The following is a 21945-nucleotide window of genomic DNA, read 5'->3' as shown; positions in this document are numbered from 1 at the left end:
AGAGCTGGGAACCTTAATGGTTGAACACTAAGACAAACAAACATCCAGCTCATGCCTCGTTGATTCTGGAAAGGTTCCAGTTGGACTAAGGTGTATTTGTGTGCATATGTGTGTGTTTAAGCTTGTTGAGACAGTTTAAAACCATAAGTGAGGCTTCAGAACCGGTAGCAGCAGCTTCGTGGGGACCCACAAGTTAAAAGGTTAAAGTAGATGTATGGTACAAGGATGTCTGTGTGTCTGTTTGTGTAACACAGAGAATACAATGTATTTATCTCTCAATCAACACACAAGAGAGATGAGTCCAAAGTCCTGTGCATGTGCGTGTGTGTGTGTGTGTGTGTGTGTGGTTGTGTGTTTGGGCACATGCCCTCCATGGTCAGTTTTAAATTTGTCCTGTGGTTTGGATCGTTCTGCTCCACAACAGGAAGTTAAGATGTTGATGTTGGCGTCTCTGGGAACTGAGGCTGACGATGCCTGACGGACAGACTCACAACCACATATTGTGTCGACGTCATTTGAAATAGTTTGCCAGCGTTTCATAGAACCGAGTGTTAGTCTGAAGTAAGTTTGGAGCCTTTAGAAGTTTCACATCCCCTCTTGTTCTTTCCAGACAGGCTTTTACAAATGTTTTTACTAGGTTTGTTTCCTGCTCCACACAGAAGTTAACTGATATTATCATCAGTGACCAGGTGATAAATAATCGGGTCTTTGGAGTTTTCTCTTCTTCTATTGTCAGGTGGGGGGTGACTCAGCAGTTCCGGGCCTTCCTGGCCTCAGGGATTATTCCAACATTCACGTCATATTATTAACACGGGAATTACAAGCACTTGAGTGGGAATAAAATATTACGTCAGCCTCTTAGTTGTAATCCTGAGTCAGTGATATGTGGAATTTCCGACAACTACAACGTCTCTCAACTCGCTCCAAGAACCACTGCTTTAACAAAAGAAAAGAAAGAGTCTGCAGAGCTGTTATAGACGGCAGAGACATCTAAATTAAATGTAATATAAACCCTAAAACAGTTCAATGAGCTGATTAAAATAGATATGGGCACAAGTTGAAATCTTCCATTATTTTCTAAACAAATGCTAAATGGCAGCATTTCTATAACATTTTTTATCTAAAAGGATTTTCATCTGCAGGAGAAAGGACTTCAGTGTTTTTCTTACGGATGCAGAAGACAATCAAACCCACAAATCCCCCCTGTGATTAGTGGATGACCTGCTCTTCCTCCAGAGACTCCCCAGCTGGGCAGACACCTCTATTTAACATTATGTAACATAGCTTGTTTAGATTCATTCCAGTATGATTGCAGTGGTAAGAACACACAAGTTAGGTTTTCCAGCTCTTCCCATTGCTCCCAGCCCCAGTTCTTCATGGCATGATACCACAGGATTCCTCCTTTGAGATTCTGCCCCATGTTGCATGAAGCATGATACTGTATATGTTTCAGCTGCACATTCAAGCTGCCAATCTCCTGTTCTACCAAACCCCAAAGATGCTCTTTTGGATTCACATGAAACCAGCTTGAGATGATGATTAATTTGTGACATGAAGCATTATCCAGCTGAAACCATGAGAAGATGGTAAACTGAGGCCGCAGCAACATAACTTAGATAGACTGTGGAACTCAAACCATAATTGATTGGTATTAAGGCTCAATGCATGCAAAACGTCATCCCCCACAACCTCACGCCACCACCAGGGTTACTGGTCTATCAGTTCCACCAGTGTGACCTCTGACCTCAACAAGTCGTTTCCATCCACAGAATCGCCGCTCACTCAATGTGAGCCTGACAAGTCTCTGAGATCTTATTCTGTCACCATCCTGATCTTTGAACATTAACTGAAGCTCCTGACCTGTGGCAGGATGCATTGCACTGCTCTGACATGACAGGGTGATTGGATAAATATGTACGTCTTCCTAATAACATGTATCAGAATCATTTCTAAACACCAAGGCATTAATTCAGAGCATTTGTAACAGATTACAGGATTTGGATTAAAAACTTAGCAAGTGCTGATGGCACAGCATGAACTTCAGCTCAACAACCTCATAAAACCTCAGGAAATACACCCACCACATGTTTAATAAACTGAGCTTACATAACCAAAAGAACAACATCACAGTAAAAACAAGCTACACAAGATTAATTATCACTATCAAAACCAAGTGATGCAACAACAGAAACAGAGAAAGAACATTCACTGATTTTCTTAGAAGGTTTCTCTAGTTCACGGCCATGAAAATACAACATTCACTTTCAATTCAAGGATGATTATCATTGTACAGAGGAAACAGTTGGAGGTGTGAGGACTTTCAGCAGATAGACAGACAGGCTGGCTGCAGCGGGACTGAGGATATAATGTTCCTCTTGCCCATGACAGGAAAGCACGGCATTGTTTAGTTTGTTCGAAAAGTGATTCATCGTGGAGGAGAAATGGGCGTGACCCACTCTGACCAATGTGGAGCATGAGGAGGAGAACGGGAGGAGATATGGAAAGAATTTGTTTTGAAGAATTAGAGTGACCATCAAGCCTCAAGAGAAGCACAAGAACCTGACCTGCAGTAACCTCCGCACAAACAGAAAGAGAGGGAGGGGGGACAAGCAAAAAGGAAAGGAAAGGGAAGGAGAGATGGTGGCTTCACAAGATGACAGCGGTAATGGCTGGATGGGAACATGGAACAGGAAGTGTTGGTGCCACAGTCTCTTGGGAGCAGCAGATTTGACAATCCCAGATCCTCAGCATGACAAAGTGGTGGGAGAAACATTGTTATCCCTGCAGAGGATGGACACTATGTTCACCAGCTGGTCTCCAACTGTGTGGGTGTTTAAAATGTGAGTTTTTCTGGGCTTTGGCTGAAAGCAGCTGCCTGATGAGAGCTGTTAGAATGAACCATAACCAGAGCTGTGGGCTTGAAAACCAAACCAGTGAGTTAAAGACTATATAAAGCTCTGAAGAGCTGGTGTGAACTACAGAGTCAGAGAATAACTCTACAAGTTATAGTATCAGCAGAAGGAAGCAACACAACAGACATAACAGAGAAGAATCTTTGTTAGTAGGACTGTAAACAAAGATGTAAACGTCCCTTCCACTAACATGGAGGAGGCAGGGTTTAGGACGTATTCTGCAGCCAGTTACCAGGGGGCGATCAAGACAAATGGCTTCACTTTTGGCCGCATGTTGTCCATGTATATGGTTCTCATCATTAGTTAGTGAGCTAACGCCAAAGACAAAGCACACTAATAAAACTGACATGATGAAATACCAGGGAAAAAAATCTGCCATTTTGGATTCCTTGGTATGTTTGTCCCCACAACGATGACACACTGTGATTGTGTTTCATTTGACTGTGTGTATTTCAGTGTCAAATTACACTGGATGCTGGTTTAAAGGGAACAGACTGATCTGAGATTTACTGTGAATGAAATTAGCCCTAGCTCACATGCAAATACACACACACACACACACACACACACACACACACACACACACACACACACACACACACACACACACACACACACACACACACACACACACACACACACACACACACACACATTCATGTGACGTCACAAATACTCAATTGTATAAAGTAGTCTATACGAATATACACACACACATGCAGCCATACTGTACATGTGATGTCACAAGTACTCAATTGTATGCAGGAGATTTGAACGAACACACACACACACACACAGTCACTTCCAGCATGTGGACGCCACAAAGGCCCCTTTCACATGTTGAGCAGATGAATACCAACACCGTGAGATAAGTTTGTTCATCTCAGCCTCACACTGCTGATCCATTCATCAGAAACTCGGCGGCTGAAGGTCGAGGTGAACATTGTCCAGTCTTTTCTCTGTCAGTTTCTCATGCAGTGAGAAAAAAATCATTTGTTCCAGTGACGTGTGAGGTTCTGTAGAACTATGACATGACGCCCCGAGTCAGTCAAACTGAATATTCCCCATACTCTCACAGAATTGATTTTATGTGTAGTGTGAAGAAAGGAGAGAATTGACTGAGGTGTTGTAGATTTGCGCTTCATGAATAAGCTGCTTATTTAGGTACCGATCAGAAATATCAATCAATAATGCGTCTGTTAAACTTAAGTTACGTATTTGTCTTGATTTGCATAGTCAAATATAAAAAGTCTTCTTTTCCCCTGAAGAAAACAGCTGATGATCCTGAGGCGTTTTGCAGACAGCCGGGGTTTTGTAATCACACAGGCTTGAAATCACTACAGAGAAAAAAGAGATGAAAACAAGGAGATGTTTACAAGGAGAGAATTCCAATAGAGTTGAGACTGTAACAGCACAGATTGACAACATTAAAATATTTTTGTTGCATCCAACTGGAGAAGTTTCCTGAATGCTGCGACTGAAACAATAGTCCTGATTTAACATCAGGGTTCTGACCATAACCAGTCAGGTCACAGTTCCACAAACAAATATCAGCGTGAGTGCTGTTTATTCTTTATTAACTGACCCAAGTTAAGAGGAGTGTTGTTAAATCTATTGTAGGAATGACACTCATATCATTAGATAAGTTAAAGGTTTGATTTGTAAAATGAAGATAAAAAGAAGATTCCATTTAGTTTAAATAATTGTAGAGTTTGGGTTGGAGAAGAAATCATTTTGTGTAACTGGATTAATCCCAACAGAATCAATGATTTGGCTTGTTTTTGGTTGTGTATGTTTGTCTGTATAGCTTACTATGCTTTTGTATGTTTGTTTTCATCGGCTCAGTCCAACTGACAGTTTTATCAGAAATATCTAAGGATTAATTTCCTCCAGGAAAGGGGGGGGGGTAGCTCTGTCTGTTTGTTGGTTTGTTAGTTTTTAAGCAGGATTATGCAAAAAAAATCCTGACTAGATAAACATGAAACATTGGTGGAAAGTGAGAGCGAAGAAGCCATTTAGTTTTGCTGCAAATAAAAGTGTGTATCTAGGGAATTGGAATGTGGTCTCATCTGATGACTGCTGGGGCTCGGTAGAGGTAAATCAATCAGATACGCCTATAGCTCAAACTGGATATTTATTTACAATTCTAACTAATCTGGTTATTTGACTCAGAAGTGGACATTTGAGGTCATCCCCCCCCCCCCCCCCCGTGACATGAACAAACGTCCTCCTGATAGAACAACAAGTCATAACACGGTGATGGTGGCGTAACTGAAGTTTTATCTGTTAAAATGTCAGCTCCAGGACATTCAGTTCCTCCTTGTCTCCTTAGAAAGGAAGATACAATTGATTATAGAGCTGAGACAGGCAGAATGTTGTATTATTGTGCAACAGAAACGCAACATCAGGTGTATTTTTGACCTACGAGTGGATTTTACTACAGTTGCAATTTCATAGGATTGGGAAGGTTTGGCAAAGCAGTTGTATTCAGGTGAAATCCGAGCTTTAATGGTTGACTATCTCCCAACATAATGAGACAATAAGGGAATCAGAGGAAGGACTCTAACAGACACTGTTAGCTGGAGATGTCAGAACAAGCAACAGTCAGACAGACACACTGAAGGGTGTGGGCGCCGCAGAATGAAAACTAACACAGGAAAATAATGTGTGCTTCACTTTTTGATGCCGGTTACAAACTGAGCTGTTCAATGCCATTTCATTTGTTTTTGAGTAAAGAAGGTATTAAATAAGTGTAATAAATGCCCATTCATTATTTAACCCCGGTGTCCTCCGCTCTGTTTAGGGCAGCATGTGGGCCTATATAAGTAATATCGAATTTATAAAGCAGAGATATCCTGCACATCGTTTGAATGGAGACTGAGCTTCAGCCCAGTCATCAACACTGGCATTCACATACACAGCGTCCCCACAAGTGCAAGAGCAGTACTGCAGCCAACATGCCGTCGATATCCAAATCCCATCCAAAACCTTCCTCTAAGAGGATCAGATCTCTATATATACACTTACCACAGGGAGCTTCCTGAACAGGCAGCTAAGCAGATTACTGATAAAAGATACGGTGAACACACAACTTGTTAGTGTTTTAGGAAACTCCCGGGAAAAAAGCGAGGTGAAACGCCTTACTGGGTGAAACAGGCCCAGTATGAGTTCTAAATCATTGCACCACATCATCATGTTATCACGTGTATATGATGTGCGTTTATACATTGTGTGTTTTTCATTATTTCAATATGACTTTATTTATAACAATTGTTTGGGCAAAAAGACTCAAGAATACAATATGTAGAAAAATCGTCTCAAAGTTAAAATGAAAACAAATCCCTTTTGTATATTATGATTTGGCGCTATACAAATAAAATTGAATCTTTAACAGTTTAATTTGTTACATTTGTTCATTTGCTTATGTACATAATCCTGCATGTCTGGCTCTTTTGTTTGGCAATCACAGTGAAACTGATGCTCATGTGACACACATGGTTGCACGGTTCAGGACACCACCTGGCTCCGAGACGTCTGTGAGACAGAAAATGATTCATCCAGAAAAAACCCAGGCTGCTGATCAGCTCACCTCAGCTTGTGTCCCTCTACAGATAACATGACAAATCACACATTTGAGTCTCTACACTTAATGTATATGCATGAGCACCCTCAAACAAATTCTACCTTCAACAGGTTTTCAATCAATTTAGTGTGTTTCACGTTACTGTAGTGATTCGTAAATAGACATCAGTTCATGTTCGGAAAATTCAGCAAGACAAGTGTACCCAACAAACTGGCGCGTGTGTGTGTGTGTGTGTGAGATAGGAAACCTTTGAGGTACTGGATAAACGATGTGTCTTCCTGGAGCCAGTGTTGCAGGATGGGAGGGGAACAGGAAGTGACTCACTGCAGGATCGAAGTGAACAAGGAAACAGGCTGTGTGCTGCTGGGGTGCTGATCCAAATCCTCCGAGGCCGAGCCAAGAGCCGCGCAGCTTCAATCACTGCAGTCCTAAAGATAGACAGCAACAACGTCAGAAAGGCTGACTCGCCTTCGGGTGAGAAATAAAGGGATTTTAGGATTCTGGGTCAAAGGGTGTTTTTAAATAATTATTCATTTAACAGGGAAGCATACAGACTGGGCAAAAGAACAAAGAATAGTCACAGGCAACAGAGGTCATTTCAGTCACCACAGCCTGAACCTTCCGGTTTTACGAAACCCCACCCGTCTGGTTCTCGAAGTGGCTGAAAATCATAGCTTAAAATAAGCATTTGAGGTTTCTTTGCAAGTCTTGTCTTCAGAAAACTAACACATTTTTATTTTAGCCGTTAAGATGACATGTATTACATCATTAACGGGTCATAAAAGAAAAACATGAAATGAACTTGATTCATAGCCACACTAGCATCAACCAGAGACTGTAAATAAAGATGGATGATGACGGCTCCAAAAGTGCCACAGTGTCTCAATCACTCCGGGTCATAAACCAAGTTCCTTAAAGGTTTATCAATCTTTCAAATCATGTCAGAAATAAACTGATGAAATGAAACTGAGGCAAAGAAAATGGCTGAACGCATAATTATAACTGGTTGATCATGTATCAACTTTATTTAAATACTTTGACATCCTCACCTACAGTGTACAGTTAGAAAACTCCACTCCTCCAAAGACAGGATACTGGTCAAATTTACATTGCAAGAAAAAAGGAACATGAAATTTACAAAACAACAAAGCAATAAAAGATCAAATCAACTTTAACTTTCACACTTGTTATAGCTGACACTCAGCCGCGTAAGAGCCGGGAGGAAAGAGCCAATAGTGAATATTTTGTTAGTTTGAGTCAAAACCAAATAAAAAAAAAATCCTCCTCTCTTCACACTGTGGCAGGTTGCCTGCATCCCACTGAGGTGAGTGGTACTTTCATTATCCTGATATATAAAACGATTCAGTTCAAAAACGACAAGTGAGGAAGTATAGTTACCAGAGTATAAAAAAATAAATTAAAATGATCAACATTTATACACGACAGTCGACGACGATCCTGACAGCTGCTACACAACCCTTTCCTTCAAGAAGTCAAATATTCTTGCTGCTCCGCTATAGTGACTTGATTTTCAGAGAAGCCCGACGATGAAATCTGTGGCTCATCAGGCAAAAAATGGAACTTAACCTCACCCTGATTCAGATGCTGCACTCTCATCTGACTTAAACGGTTTATGGTATAAGGCAGAAACTAGTCAGGGAAGTTCAGGAGTTAAGATTAAATCACTCATCCTAACTTTGAACATTTCCACCATGAAGCGTGCACTTCTACTGCAAGTCTGAGAGAAAACATGTTGAGTTGTGTTAACTGTTCAGACTGACAGAAGAGGGAGCACCTGCAGATGAATGCAATGTTCTTGCATTCATTGGATTTTAGGTCCAAGTCTAGTTTGTGATTGTCACATTGTCACTAACCACTGGAACCAAAGCTTGTAAATTGACGCTGAAACGCTGCAATTTTTTTCCAACCCTTCAGAAATGTGCAGCACGCCCTGTGGGATTCCTTTCCATTATTAACAACAAAAAGTTAAAACTAAATGATTTTAGAATTAGCGAATCAAGGTGTCCTATTCTGATCAAGGTGAAAACACATAAAGATCGGTTATTACAGGTGGAGCCTTTGGGAGACATTATCTTTTCAGCAAAGAGGAGAAATAAAACCGAAAATTGTTTAATGTCCCTACAAGATCACTGAAGACTTGGCTGACCATCAGCCAGCAGAGATGAGGAGGTACAGGATGATGTGTACGTCTGGAGTCTGAGAAGCAAGATTTAATATCCATGTCCGCTACCTTAAGGCCACAGAAGCTTATATTTATGAACTGCAAACTCGATTTCACTGATTAAATACAAAAAGTAAATGAAGGTGGAGGGAACAGACAACAGTGGTGTAGTGGCGTAGAGAGGCAGTGCTGAAAGGTCACAGGTTCACTTCCTTTAAACACCAAAGTTGCTTGTTTTGGGGCAATTGCTAAATACCTGATATGAAACCGTGTGTGAACAGCTGGAGGAGATACAGACATTAAAAATATTAATACAACCCTCAGAGGACATAAACCGACAGTGCAAAGAAGTAGAAAAATAAATACTAAAAAAAAAAATCAAGCAGAATATAGATTTAAGTTTAAGTACTTAGTAGCGAGCGTTTCTGCAAAAAATGTGACATGGTGAATCAAACTGACAAAATATAAGCTTCTGTTTGACAACAGTTTCCAAAAGGAGTAAAGAGGACAGTAAATGCAAAGGCAGTGATGTAGCAAACAATATGTTTCAGCAACAGGACTTGAGAAGTTGCCTCAGTGCTGTTGTTAATAACAACAAAACTAACTCTGAGAAGAAAACTGCCAGGAGCACGGCCAACTTCAACTGCCCAATATACACACATGTATATCAAACCGTTCATAGATTAGAAGATTTGCAAAAAATGAAGCTGAACAACTGAAATGGAAAGGGAATAATGAGATGAGATATAAATGTGTATTTGCTGCTGTCTGAATAACTATTTTCATTAAGCATTGAGATGAATACATTTATTTCTACATCAATAACTTTGTTTAAAATAGAGATTTAGAGATTCACTTTTAAACCCTCCCAAGAGTCTTTTATAGAATCTGAATCCACGCTGTGATAAAGCATTTGTGTGTGTACACGATGAACATCAGTTTGTTCAACATTTGTCTCAACCAGTCTTACAGGCAGATGCCTCAGTGCGCTTTTCTCTCCTTTTCACTAATCTGCTCAGTGTCCAAAATGTTAAAAGAGGCCAACCAAGTGATGCTTTCATGGTTCCAGGGTCAAAAGGTCACTGGCAGAACGGTGAGGCTGTGGGATCAAAGCCTTTGAAAACGTCTTTCAGTGAGGCGTTTTCCTGGTCTATGGCCGCCTGGTCGGGCTGCGCCGGGCTGTTACCTCCGAAAGGGCTGCCAGTCCCACCACCAGGCTTGGTTGCCTGTTTCAATCCGCCAAAGAGAGAGGACACTGGTAGGTTGTGGACGCCTGCAGGCCCCTGGTCTGCAGCAGCTCCAGGAGCACCCTGACCTCCGGTTGCAGCAGCACCGGCTGCAGTGGCTGCTCCCTGGGACGTGGAGTTAGGCGAGGGTGCAGGCTTTGGCCGGGGCCTATTATAACTATTGTATCTATCTGTTCCTTGTTCTCCACTTTTCTCTGGCTCTGGTTGGTCCAACGCAGACTTCCTAACAAAAAGGGGCTCCTTGGACTTGGGTTTAGCCATTGTGGTGTCACTGAGTTTGGAATCTGTGTTGGCTGAGTTGGGAGAGTTGTTGGAGCCACTGCTAGTACCAGGGCTGCCTGGTTTGTTAGTCCTTGGGTCATACAGACTGATGTTGCTCAGCATATTGGCTCCCCCTGCTGCCCCAGCCCCCACACCGCGCCCTGCCCCACCTGAAGAAAGCAGCCTTGGATCATAGGGGGCAGTGGTAGGGGGAGGTGAGCTAGATGTTGTTGCTGGAGTTGTAGATGAGACAGGAGCTGGTGTGGGTTCTGGCGGCTGCTTCAGTGCTGACTTCTGAGGCTGGAGGCGCGGGTCTGACAAGCCCTTACGAGCCACACGGGGGTCAGCGGGCTTCTCTGGAGGCGCAAGAGGCATGGTGGGAGCTGGACTCAGCAGTGACATCGGGGCAGAAGAGGTGGGTAAGAGAGGAGGGGAGTTCTGCGATGGGCTGGAGTTGACCGATTTCAGGATGCGAGACAGGAGCTCAAAGTCTGGGATGGAGGAGGTGGAGGAGGAGGAAGCAGGTGGGTCCGAGGAGGGAGGCGACTGTACAGGAGGAGGCTGTGAGTGAGGAAGCGATGTGTGGAGCTGCTGCTGAGCACGGGACAGACGGGGGTCCAGAGAGGACACAGGAGGGATGCCTGGTGGAAGAGGCAGGAGGTCCTGCTTGGGGATAGGGATTGGAAGGAGATCTTCAGGTGACCAAGTGATGGTTTTAGAAAAAGCTGGCATGTGGAGAACAATATCCTTCTTGATGTGGCTGAACTGCTGTAGTTGAGAGCGCGGATCCCTTAGAGCCATACCCATGAGTGGGTCCAGAGGAATTGGTACTGGCTTGTCCCGTAGAACCCGCTCCGTCTCCTCCTCTTCCACTGCCGGGGTCGTAAGTGGGGGGGGCTTGTAGACCAGAGGAGGCTCTTGTTTAGTGGTTGGTGGTGGGTGGGATGTGGGTCCAGTTGAGGCAGCAGCAGTTAGTCGAGCTAACCTGGGGTCTGCTGGCGGTCCGGCGACAGATGGAGTGGGCACGGAATCGGAGGAAGACTCTGCATTACGTGCCAGGCGTGGGTCCCGGAACAAGCGGGGGTCTGCTGGGCGAGCTGGAGGGTGGGCAGGGGAGGTCTTCTGCAGGCGGGGGTCAATCAGGGGGCCTTCAGCTTTTTGAGGAGCCTGGGTCTGCTGGCGGAGTGTCTTCAAGATTGAGGTCACACTACTACCGCCATCCTCATCCTCACTGGAGTACCAGTTCCCTGAATCACCTAGAATGGGATGACAGACGTGTTTGTGTTAACTGTGATAGTCTGAAACAAACTAACACTTTACAGCAGATCCTACTGATTAACATTGAAAAAATCTTTAAAGGCATCAAACATCGTACAAATTCCCTGAAGACTAAATACATGGTCATACCCATTAAAGACAGATGTTTATTATGATAACGTAAAATCTTAGGATAAATCACAAAAGCATTAAGGGAGAAGATGAAAACGCAGATAACAGATATATTTTACAAAGATGTGTAGCAGATGATTCTCCTCTACCTTCAGCGTCTCTACTCTTCTCTGCTCCTCCCTCTGCCATTCTGCGGGCTCGTTCCTCTTCTTCCTGCTGCTTCTGTTGGATCCTCATAAACAGGACACGTTGTGCTGGAGGCAGGAAGTCAGGAACAGACATCCCTCCCTGATTGGCTGACGTTCCATTTGCGGAGCCATCTTGACCACCTGACTGGTTACCAAATGTCCCTCCTCCTCCTCTCTCGTCCATGCCGGAGAAAACCTGAAAGTTGTCACCTGAGAAGGAACAGCGATTGTATGAAATAGTAGAACATTTTTATCTTTGCTGCCATCACCTGAAAAATATTCAATAACATTCAAAATAATTACTCTAAAGTAATTAATAACTATGAATTACACACCTTCTTGGATCACTCCCTCCATTGGCCTACCCTCCTGCTGATTGAGGAAGTTATGGTAGTAGTTTCCTCCACCCTGAGGCGGACCTGGGGGCATAGGACCGCCGAATGGAGGACCGTCACCAGATGGAAATCCTCCCATCATGGGCGGTCCACCAGGGCCCATGTTTGGGGGCCCTTGGTTCATCCCAAGGTTGGGGCCCATGTTCTGCATGTCAGGGGACATCATGCCTTGAGGAGCAGGAAAGCAGATTGGGCTGGTACCAGGTGCCCCTTGAGGTCCAGGTGCTGTGGTCTGACCCTGGCTGCCACTGGGAGTCTGGCTCCTGATACAAGAGGGAGAACCAGGAATCAGGAATAATTACATTTGTTTATTTTCCACAGCTGAATGAACAGTTACTGGGTCTGATAGGGTTGTAGTCTCTGCAGAAATTGTATGTGAGTCCGTGTCCTGTCTGTCTAGACAGGGTCTGTAATTATAAACAGTACCCTTGAATAAGGGTTGGTACTACAACAGTTTATAAATGTTAAATTTTTGATCTCTTACCTGACAGCCAGTTTGTGAGCCAGCTGTCCCGTCGGCTGAACTTTAAGATCGAACAATGAGGGGATTTTCCTACCTCCACCACCTCCCCCTCCAGAACAGGGAGGTGGGGGGCCCATATGGGGCGGAGGGATGTTAGGATTCATGGGCATGCCTTGGAAAGGATTTCCATCAGGGCAAAATTCAGGGGGACCAGCACAGGGATTGGGCATAGGGACAGGCCCTTGTCCCGGTGGTGGTCCTGGGGGTCCTTGGTTAGGTCCAGGAGGACCCCCAAAGTCTCCGGGTGGTGGCCCAGAAAAATCCCCTGGCCCTGTGTTTGAGTCTAGGGGAACAGGCCGAGGAGGTGTGGGGAGGAGGCCCACTCCAGGAGGGGGTTTGGGGAGAGGATTGATTCCCTGCTTCTTGAGTTCCTCCACCTCCTTCTCATCCTCAGCTCCTGCCTCGGCATCCTCTGCCAGCATCTTGAAAATAAGTTAACAAAGGATCCACTGATAAATGTTTCTGAATTGTTTCCAAAGGTATTTAAGAAAAAGTATTAATTAAAACACACAAGGTTTGTGCTCAAGAAATAACTTTTTAAATTGTATAAACACAAAAGCTGTATTCATTGTACTTTAAACCACTGAATAACTTGAACAGATAAACTTTAAAAAACTAAATTTTAAATAGCACAGAAAATGGCGAAACAAATAACCTGCAGGGTTAGAGGGTCCTATGTGGTTTGGGTTAACTTAAAATATCTTTTGTATTTTCTAATTCGTTTGCCAGTTGACCATCTAGATAAAGACAAGAAACCAAGACATGTTATATGACGTGTTTTGTGAATGCGACTTAAGATAAGGCCCTAGATCTTACCTTGTTAAGCAGCTCCTGAGTGTCGTCACTGAGGGCATCATGTGAAAACATACACTCGTCGCCATTGACACAGTTACCTGTGGTGTGGAACAACTTGCAGGGGAATTCACGTAGGATGGGAGTCAAGGAGAAATACTTGCACAAATATTCTGCAAAACCTTTCATGCTTCCAATTAAGTCAAATCTGAATAATCTAACTTCAGTCTGGGAAAAATATAGCCAGCTTGGCTGTTTAATCACCTCTATTCAGAGACAATTTCCCTTTGACCGAACTCACAAGCACTCAACAATGTACAAAGATTCCCTTGTGCTAATAGTCTCTCTGTGAAGGATATCATGCATGTAAGGGCAGTGGTCAGCTCGAGCACAGAATCCAGTAATGTAGAACTTGCACAGCTCCTTCTTCTTCGGCAGTTCTATGTCATGGCTGAAGTTGCAGTGGTCCCCCTGATGGTTCAAAATAGAACATGATTAAATCTGTTTGTCCGGGGGACAAAATCTGAAGACACACCTAGAGACCAGAAGGTTCAAATAAACAAACAATATTTCAGATATTTTGCGCATTATTCAATCTATTATGGTGTTCCAAGGGTTACTGATGGTAACAACATCATCGATATAGTTTATCAGCATTGCATAAAAAACAAATGTAGTAAGAATATTATAAATATTATAAGCTGCCACCAAACTAAAATCACAAGATATGATTTTGTCAACACACAACTTTCTGAGTCGAAATAGCAAACATGAATGTGATCTTACCCAGGTGCATCTCCCCTCAATGTAGTACTTGCAGATGGCCTTTCCTTTCTTATCCTGGTGTTTGTCATTCAGATTCCTCCTTCCTAATCCAGGACCATCACCTCCACATCCATCCTGAAAATAAACAAACCAACAATTACATGCCTTCCTTTTTCTGATTCAATATCCAGTCAATTTGGGCTGAAAAACAACTATAGAAACCTTACCCCATTGTCCATGTCATTGTCGTCATCATTCCCCATGTCTCCTCTCCCTCTCCCTCTGTTTCGACCTTTTCCTCCTCTGATCATTCCCCGTCCTCCTTTACCTCTGCCTCGCCCACGGCCTCCTTTACCTCCTGGTGCAGAAAGTAGAGAGTAGAAATTTAACACTGTCAGACACAGGTTTGTAAGACACCCTGTGCATCATTATTACAGCTGGAGAAGACGGATGAAAAACAACACACACAAATACCTGGAAACCCACCTCTGCCTCTGTCTTTGGACTTCTTGTACGGATTGAATTCTTTTGAGTAGTCATCATAGTCTTCCTCCCCCATGTTGTCATAATCATCTTCTCCATACTGTGAGGACAGTTGAAAGGTTCCACTGGTTTGATTCTTGATATAAAGCAATTTATTTTGTCAATTTCCAAATATCATTTAAGCAAGAATTAAGATTCTGTGAAACTACGCTAGCTGGTATATAAAGTTGGTAAAAACTGTTTAGATCGATCCTTTGCCTAAAGTAAAAAAATGTACTCTTGGTTTGGTTTGGGAAACTAGAACACAGAAATAGTACAAAGAGACATCCAAACTATTTGACCTATGAATGCATTAATAGGATTTTGACTTTTCTTATAATTGACCAACAGCAGGAATTGTTTGTCTGTGCTGGTATTTATTTACTTCTGATTACATGTGAAATATATTTTGAAATCTGTGTAAATAAACATGATAAAGCAAACAAAACACAGCAACAACTTGTTCCTCGGATAGTGACCAAAGTAAATAAACATGAGTCAGTCTGAGTTCAAAACCTCACCTCCATCTCTTCTCCATAGCCATCTCCTTCATCATTGTCTCCTCCCATCTTTACACCTCGTCCTCCTCCTCCTCCTCCTCCACCTCCTCTTCCTCTGCCGCCGCCGCCTCCTACTCCTACTCCTCTACCCCTCCTTCCTCCCCTCATTCCTCCACGGCCTCTCAGGCCTCTCATACGACCTCTGCCCCCTGCAGAGACACGCAGACAAAGAGAGAAATGAAACGAGAGTGAGCTACAGAGGCAATAGACTGTCAGTAAAGTATTTAAGGAATTTGGATTGAAAGTTTTAACAAATAAGCTCAGATCAGAATTAAAGACATAAGCAAGCACGTGGTAATGACTACATTACTACGCTTTTGTCACATAGTGGCACAAACCTTGTTTACTTTCCTGAAGGTCAATGGAAACCTAGTAACCTTTTCTTAAAAATATTAAATAATTCCAAAGTATAAGGTCACACAAAAATAAATGGTCAGATTTATATAAATGTAGTCTGCAAAAAGAAAGTGGAATTCACCCCATCTGGTCTATGATGTCGTCTAAGGTCTGAAGTATTCTACTTTTATCAGTTGTATTCAGTGTCAATGACTAATGAATCGAATCTCATTTGAGCAAATTAGCAAAATATTTTGCATTGGGCTTAATCTGTGGCACAGCAGGTCTCAAATTAAACTCCAAAAGTTTAACCAGACAATCATGGACCCACCTCGTCCGCGACCACCTCCTCCTTCCTTAGCCTTGCGGTACTGGTTGAGTTCCTTCGTGAAGTCGTCATAGCCTTCTTCCCCTATTTCCTCTTCTTCCTCTCCCTCATAGTTCTCTTCTTCATATTCCTCGTAACCTCCGTAGGTCGGCTTTTCCATCTTCATGTAGCTGCCCTTCTTTGAGCCACTGTAGCCTCCATGAGTCTTGAGACAGATATAGATATGAGGTGATCATTTAAATGGCACTTACTTATAGCACTTAGTATTTTTGCTATATTTTTGAGGAAATTGTACTTTCTTCATTCTTGTTGTTCTGGGTTTGTACCCTCGGGGTTGATGCACTTATTGTAAGTCGCTTTGGATAAAAGCATTAGCTAAATTAAATATTCTGTGATTTTACTTTCACAAATCAAGACTAAAATTGGCAGTATTTTTATGTGAGTATGGAAAATGTTTGCTCTTTTGACTTACAGGAGGGGGGTACTGAGGACTGTACTCTCTGTACTTCCTCTTCTCACTGGGACTGTAGTCTGAGTCCTCACTGAAGTCTGAGTGGTCATCATCAGAGGATGCATGACGCTGAAAGATAGAGAGCAACCGCAGAGATATTGACAGAATGTAAGCGACACATAAGTCTTAGATAAAACAAGTACATGCGGGAAACTGGATTGGTATTATTTTTTCTTAAGTAGTTTGAGTTCTCACTTTGTGTTTGGATTTGCGCTTCTTTTTAGCCCTCCTCTTCTCCCTTTCGCGCTCCCTCTCTTTCTTCCTCTTCCTCTTGCGACGGTGCGATCGCTCTTCGTCAGATTCGCTACTGGCGTGGCGCTCCTTACTTCCCCGAGGCTTCTCCACGGCCCCTTCCCCTCCTGGCTCACCTCCTCCACCTGCTTCATCACCCCCATCTCCAACGCCTCCTCCTGCTGCTGCTGCTGCTGCTGCTGTGGATGCACCTCCACCTATTTCCTCCACCTCAACTTCTCCCCCATCATCTTCCAGCTCACCTTCCTCCAGTTCTCCATCCTCTGGCCTGCATATGAAAAGAACATGGAGACATGTTATACATCTCATCTTCTCGTTGTGGCCGACTCTAGCAGCCTGCTCTGAAGTTTTAGGACATCATTATGTACAATATGCAAAACATGAAAGAAACCAGGATGAAATCAAATCAACATTTTTTGATTTGTTTTCAGAGGTCGTGGATAAAAAGGTAGGAAAACGAGCACAGAGGGTCGGTAGAGATCGCAAAAAAACGTCAAGTCTACTGTTTATCGCTGAATAATTTACCAGCCTTTAAAACACAGGTTTTTTGATTGAACCAAGAGTTTATTAATGTTTAAATAAGTTTTCAAAAGATGAACCAAGAAACATCTGAACATCTAATAGCGAGGTGTAGTGTGAAATACTACAAACAAATAGTGTGAAATAGTAGTTGATAATGTTAATGATTCAAAATTGGTTGAAGCCTGTGATAAATAATTTCCTTGTGGTGCATTTAACTTTCTGTGGACATTTCCTATTCTAAACCTCTCTACTGGGATATGTATTGAAGATACACACTGTTGGGACAGTTGCTGAAGTCACAATAAAGTGCACATAAAATACAAAATTGTGTATTTGTAAATGCCTGTGATTCTGCCAGGTGTATTTACTGAATCCGTATGACACAGATGTATTTATGATAAAACTTCACAGATGTTATTACTCTACATTGAATAACTTCAAAAGGTGTACAGAAAGAATGCCTACAGGGAGCCAAGGAATAACACTAAGTGCTCATCATGTATCTCAGGTGAGTGCAGAACTATCTGGATAAGCTAAATGTATATGGCCTTGCAATCAAAAACCACCTCCAGTGTAGAGATACTTTAGACTTCAGCCCAGCCGGCCACCTGAAAGTCAGCCCAACAAGCTGCAATACAATAAGTCAATACATCCACTGGCAAGTCAAAAGTCAAAATACATGTATTGTGCACGTACCGCTGCTTCATGTTCATTTAATTCAAACTAGAAAATGTAAGTTTGTATTTAACACACAACAAAATGGTGTGAATATATAACCCATCCAGTGTGAGGAACACACATATGCACACACAAAAGGTCAAACACCAAAAATGCCCATGGCTGACTGGATCCCAATTCTATGACACTGCGTGAGGAATGGACAATGAACTAATGATGTCCTCGGACAGAAGTCAACTGATCCTCCCAAGCAGCAGTTTGACCAAACCATGAGATCCTGGTTGATTTGAATCACATGACAAAGGCCTGCTCCTGCAGCGGGTGGGGGATGCAGGAAGTTGTTGGTAGGGTTTGGGATGAGGTTTTAAAAATGTCCAGGTACCAAAAGTACAGAACTTTCCAGGCTGAAAACTGTACAATTTACGGCACAAGCTAAAACAGGAGTTAACTTCTAGTAAAAATGAAGGAACAAAGTATTAATCACTCCGTATGTAGGCCCTGGCCGCTCCAACAAGGGACCACACCCAATGCAGGCTCAAGGCTGAAGATACTGCTGAGAGGCCCAGCAGAGAGGCCAGGGTCATGTGAACATGACAGGTGGTTGGTACAGTCAACTGTGTTTGACGCTCAATGTCAGCTGCACTGCATGTGTACACTGCACGACACCACATCCTCAGCATGCAAGCTTCCTCTGGGGAGAGCAAAGTAATCAGCCTTAATAACCTGTGATCAGCAACTCAGCCACATACTTCTACAGAGATCAATTCAAAAAGAAATAACCAGTGCATTTAGTCATGAGCTTATTTCATTACTGGAACACATCAATGCAAACTGATGCCAAGTAAACAACTTCAAGACTTCAAGTCAAATCATCATTAAAAGCTGTAAACTTAAAAATGTATTTGTCTTTATCTAGAAGTACAACATACACTATCAGGGACATGCTTCAAGAAGATAGTTATCTGGAATCTGCTGACTAAAAGTCACTCAAGCTCAGAACCAAGTTCAGTTTTTGAGTAAAGGCTCATTATTTTCATTATAAAAACTTCAGTTGCTCTATGTATAAAAGTTTTCTGCTGTTTGATACGGAGCAACTTCCAAACAACTAAATTATATTTTGCTCTCGAACAAAAGCCAAAAGTAGTTTCCCCATTATTTTAGCATTTCTTTCTAAGTAGGTTAGAAATACAAATATATACAGATTGCACAGTGTTCAATACAACAATATATGTTAATACCAACTGTTAATACAGTGTTTTTCCTTAAAAATTATCAAACACGATTTAACAAGTCTATCAACTTTGCACCTCCTCTAACAGGCTCTTTATTCTACACCAGAAGTCACCTTTAAATCCAAAGACCACAAACTCAGGAGAATCATCTCAACAGTCAAATCACTGCTTGTGATACAAAGCCAGTTTCTCATTAAGACCTATGGGACACGAGTAACTCTGCTGACCCTGTGTATCTCATGCAAAGGGATTTGGTCATATTATGAAAGCTGGTTGTGGTGAATAGGGAGCAGCTTGGATTCACTATAGACAGAAGCTGATGGCCTCTGGCCTGTTGAGACACTAAATACACAAAGGCTGCTGCCAACAATGTACCAGATTAGATAAAAGTCCAAATGCACACTAGCACTGTCTAGAAATCAACAAGACACCTCAGTGTAAATGTGACAGTTCATAAAGTCCACAGACATAAACCTTTGCTTAACAGACCTGCAGAGAGGAATCATTGTTACCACCTTCATGAGTTTCTGAATATTGACCACGTTCAAGACAAGAACCAAAGAACTGCTGAAAACTAAGAACAACACAGGTCTGTGCAGTATCTGCCATCCATGTACACTATGATAAACAAGATTCAGTCCATTAACACTCAATACCATAACATCTCTGACCATACTAACAGACAACTGGGAAGATCTGACAGTTCAACAGAGCACACGATTATTATCATCTTCTACAGATGACTGAATCAAAGGATTACCATGCATTATGGTACATTATTAACTTAATGGAAGAATCCATAGCTTCGTCAATTCTGTAAGCAAAAGGGCCACAATTAAAATGGGGGAATACTTACTGTGAAAGGTTTTCTCCACACTCAAAAAGTTTTTATCCCTAGCCATTAAGGGACACTAGTGGGGTCTGTGGGGCGTGGGGGTCAACTGGTTAACACACTGAAGGTTTGCCAACTGGGACACTGTGGAAAAAAGGGAATTTTGTGTTTGACTTGAAACACACTTCTGGGATGCTTTGCAGACGTTTTGCACTTTTTGGGGACTTTTGTGGATGTTTGGGACGAGTCAGTGAGGGCACGACTAGAAAAAAGGGAAATATTAGACAAATGAGCAACAAACAACACAAACACGTCCAGAAGACTATCAAACGAGACTCGCTGGACAATAACACTGGTTAATCGGCATCTCTAGAAAGTCAAATATTCTTAAATCAGGCAACAATTAAGAGTTTATGGGAGGAATCTCCATCAATGTAAAAGCATTGTGGAGCTAAATAAGTTACAATACGAGTATTATTAACGTAAAATGACGGCGAGTACACATTTTAAGTAGGTGGACACCATCGAGCCAAGTTATTTCGTAATAGCGTCACCGTGTACACCGAATTACCGAACGGATTCTGACGTATCAGCTAATTTCCATCACCCATACTGGTCTGATGCCGTTATACACGCTATATTAATGAGATGATGAATTGAGTGGAAACGCGGATAATTAGCGGATTACCATTAGCTTAGCCACCCTCACTCTCCCAACAGTAGCACTAGCTAAAGAGCTAATGCTGCTAAGCTAGCCGAGGAGTAGGCCCATGTTAGCAATAAAAACAACCGCTTGTAATGCGTCGCACCTGCGGGACGTTCGTTACCGTCCCCGCACAAACAACACGCGTGAACCACCGCTCATTGAGTCGATGGGTCTTTTTTAAATGTGGGCACGTTTTCGACCGATGCTCTTTCTAATCGTGGAAGTGAAGAATGGCGGCGGAGCGCTCGGCGGGTTCACTCGCGTCTTTTTGTCTCTGGTCACGTTGTCTCGAGTCGATTGACCGTGGATTGTGGACACGTAATAAAAAGACGGGGAACAACGTTCTCCCAGGTGCTATGTGGCCTCCCAGTTGGCGTTGTCGTGTCAACATGGCGTTCTTTACCTCTGCACTCGTTTTCCAAGAAAAGGTGGATTTAATCCCTCTGACAGAAAAAAAAGGAAAAAGAAACTCCGGGCTTTTTGTGTAAAAGCACAGGACAAATAAATAATTTCATTTCAATATGATTGTAGAATTACTCGACCTTTCGTCAGTCAGGAGACTGTTGTGTTCGTGGTTGGTAGTTGGGGAGTTTGGATGCACAGTCATGCTTTCCACAGCCATTTCCTCTAGCTACATTGAGGTGCAAAAAAATTACAACTCGACACTTGAAATCACTGGCTTATGCGTCACTTCACTAGGATTCTACTGGATTTTGATTTCAGGAAGAGTTTCAGTTCATTGTAGGCAAATTCTCTCCACTACAGTTGTCACAGAAATATGATGAAAGTGAGTCCTGACGCTCTCCGTCCTACTGTAGCGATGTGAAATGACGACTGGTGAACGTAAAATGGCCGTCGGTCTTCTCCAAGGAGAAAGGGGGCGTTTCCCTCCGAGCGTGACATCAGAACGATAGGGTGTACGTGTGTGTGTGTGTGTCTGACGGAAATAACCGAATGTGAAAGTCACCGGGTGTAAACAAGCCCCCGAGTTTGACTCGCAGGAGCCTCACAGACCTTTTTCAATAATTACAGTTTAATAAGTTTAGACACTCGACACAATACACTGGTCTAACAAGGGCTCGGATTCCATTTGATGTCAAATCATGTGCATGTCCATGATGTGAAATCATAGTGTAAAGTGCACACGCCAGGTAGTTAAAAAAATAAAGTAAAAGTAAAAAATAAGGAATATACATCACACAGTTACATAACTAATGCTACAAATAAAA

At 42.6% G+C, this 21945-nt stretch overlaps 1 protein-coding gene across 4 annotated transcripts; it reads right to left on the bottom strand.

The window, feature by feature from the left end:
• Positions 1 to 7491: 7491 nt before the first annotated feature.
• zc3h4 (zinc finger CCCH-type containing 4) lies at positions 7492 to 21615 on the bottom strand. Of its 4 annotated transcripts, none has more exons than XM_053423483.1 (14): positions 21259 to 21615; positions 16690 to 17014; positions 16456 to 16563; positions 15987 to 16188; positions 15281 to 15468; positions 14712 to 14820; positions 14465 to 14595; positions 14259 to 14372; positions 13832 to 13943; positions 13497 to 13606; positions 12642 to 13102; positions 12098 to 12420; positions 11724 to 11972; positions 7492 to 11441 (listed from the first exon to the last, which is right to left on the bottom strand). In XM_053423483.1, the coding sequence occupies exons 1-14, from the start codon at positions 21336 to 21338 to the stop codon at positions 9757 to 9759; spliced, it is 4197 nt and encodes a 1398-aa protein (XP_053279458.1). In that variant the 5' UTR covers positions 21339 to 21615; the 3' UTR covers positions 7492 to 9756. The 4 variants fall into 4 exon arrangements, with proteins under 4 accessions (XP_053279458.1, XP_053279456.1, XP_053279459.1 ...); XM_053423481.1 differs by having other exon boundaries at positions 14712 to 14856; positions 21259 to 21613; XM_053423484.1 differs by having other exon boundaries at positions 14724 to 14820; positions 21259 to 21613.
• Between the last annotated feature and the right edge of the window lie 330 nt (positions 21616 to 21945).

Source organism: Pleuronectes platessa, chromosome 5 (assembly GCF_947347685.1).
Source record: "Pleuronectes platessa chromosome 5, fPlePla1.1, whole genome shotgun sequence".
NCBI lineage: Eukaryota > Metazoa > Chordata > Actinopteri > Pleuronectiformes > Pleuronectidae > Pleuronectes > Pleuronectes platessa.
Note: the sequence above shows the minus strand (reverse complement) of the source record. Positions and strands in the feature narration are given on the sequence as shown.

Coding starts and splice junctions, on each gene's coding strand:
- zc3h4 (XM_053423481.1), bottom strand. CDS start 21,338: ATGGCTGTGGAAAGCATGACTGTGCATCCAAACTCCCCAACTACCAAC. Junction 16,564..16,689: donor AGCGCAAATCCAAACACAAA/GTGAGAACTCAA, acceptor TCTATCTTTCAG/CGTCATGCATCCTCTGATGA. Junction 14,857..15,280: donor GCTATGGAGAAGAGATGGAG/GTGAGGTTTTGA, acceptor CTTTATATCAAG/AATCAAACCAGTGGAACCTT.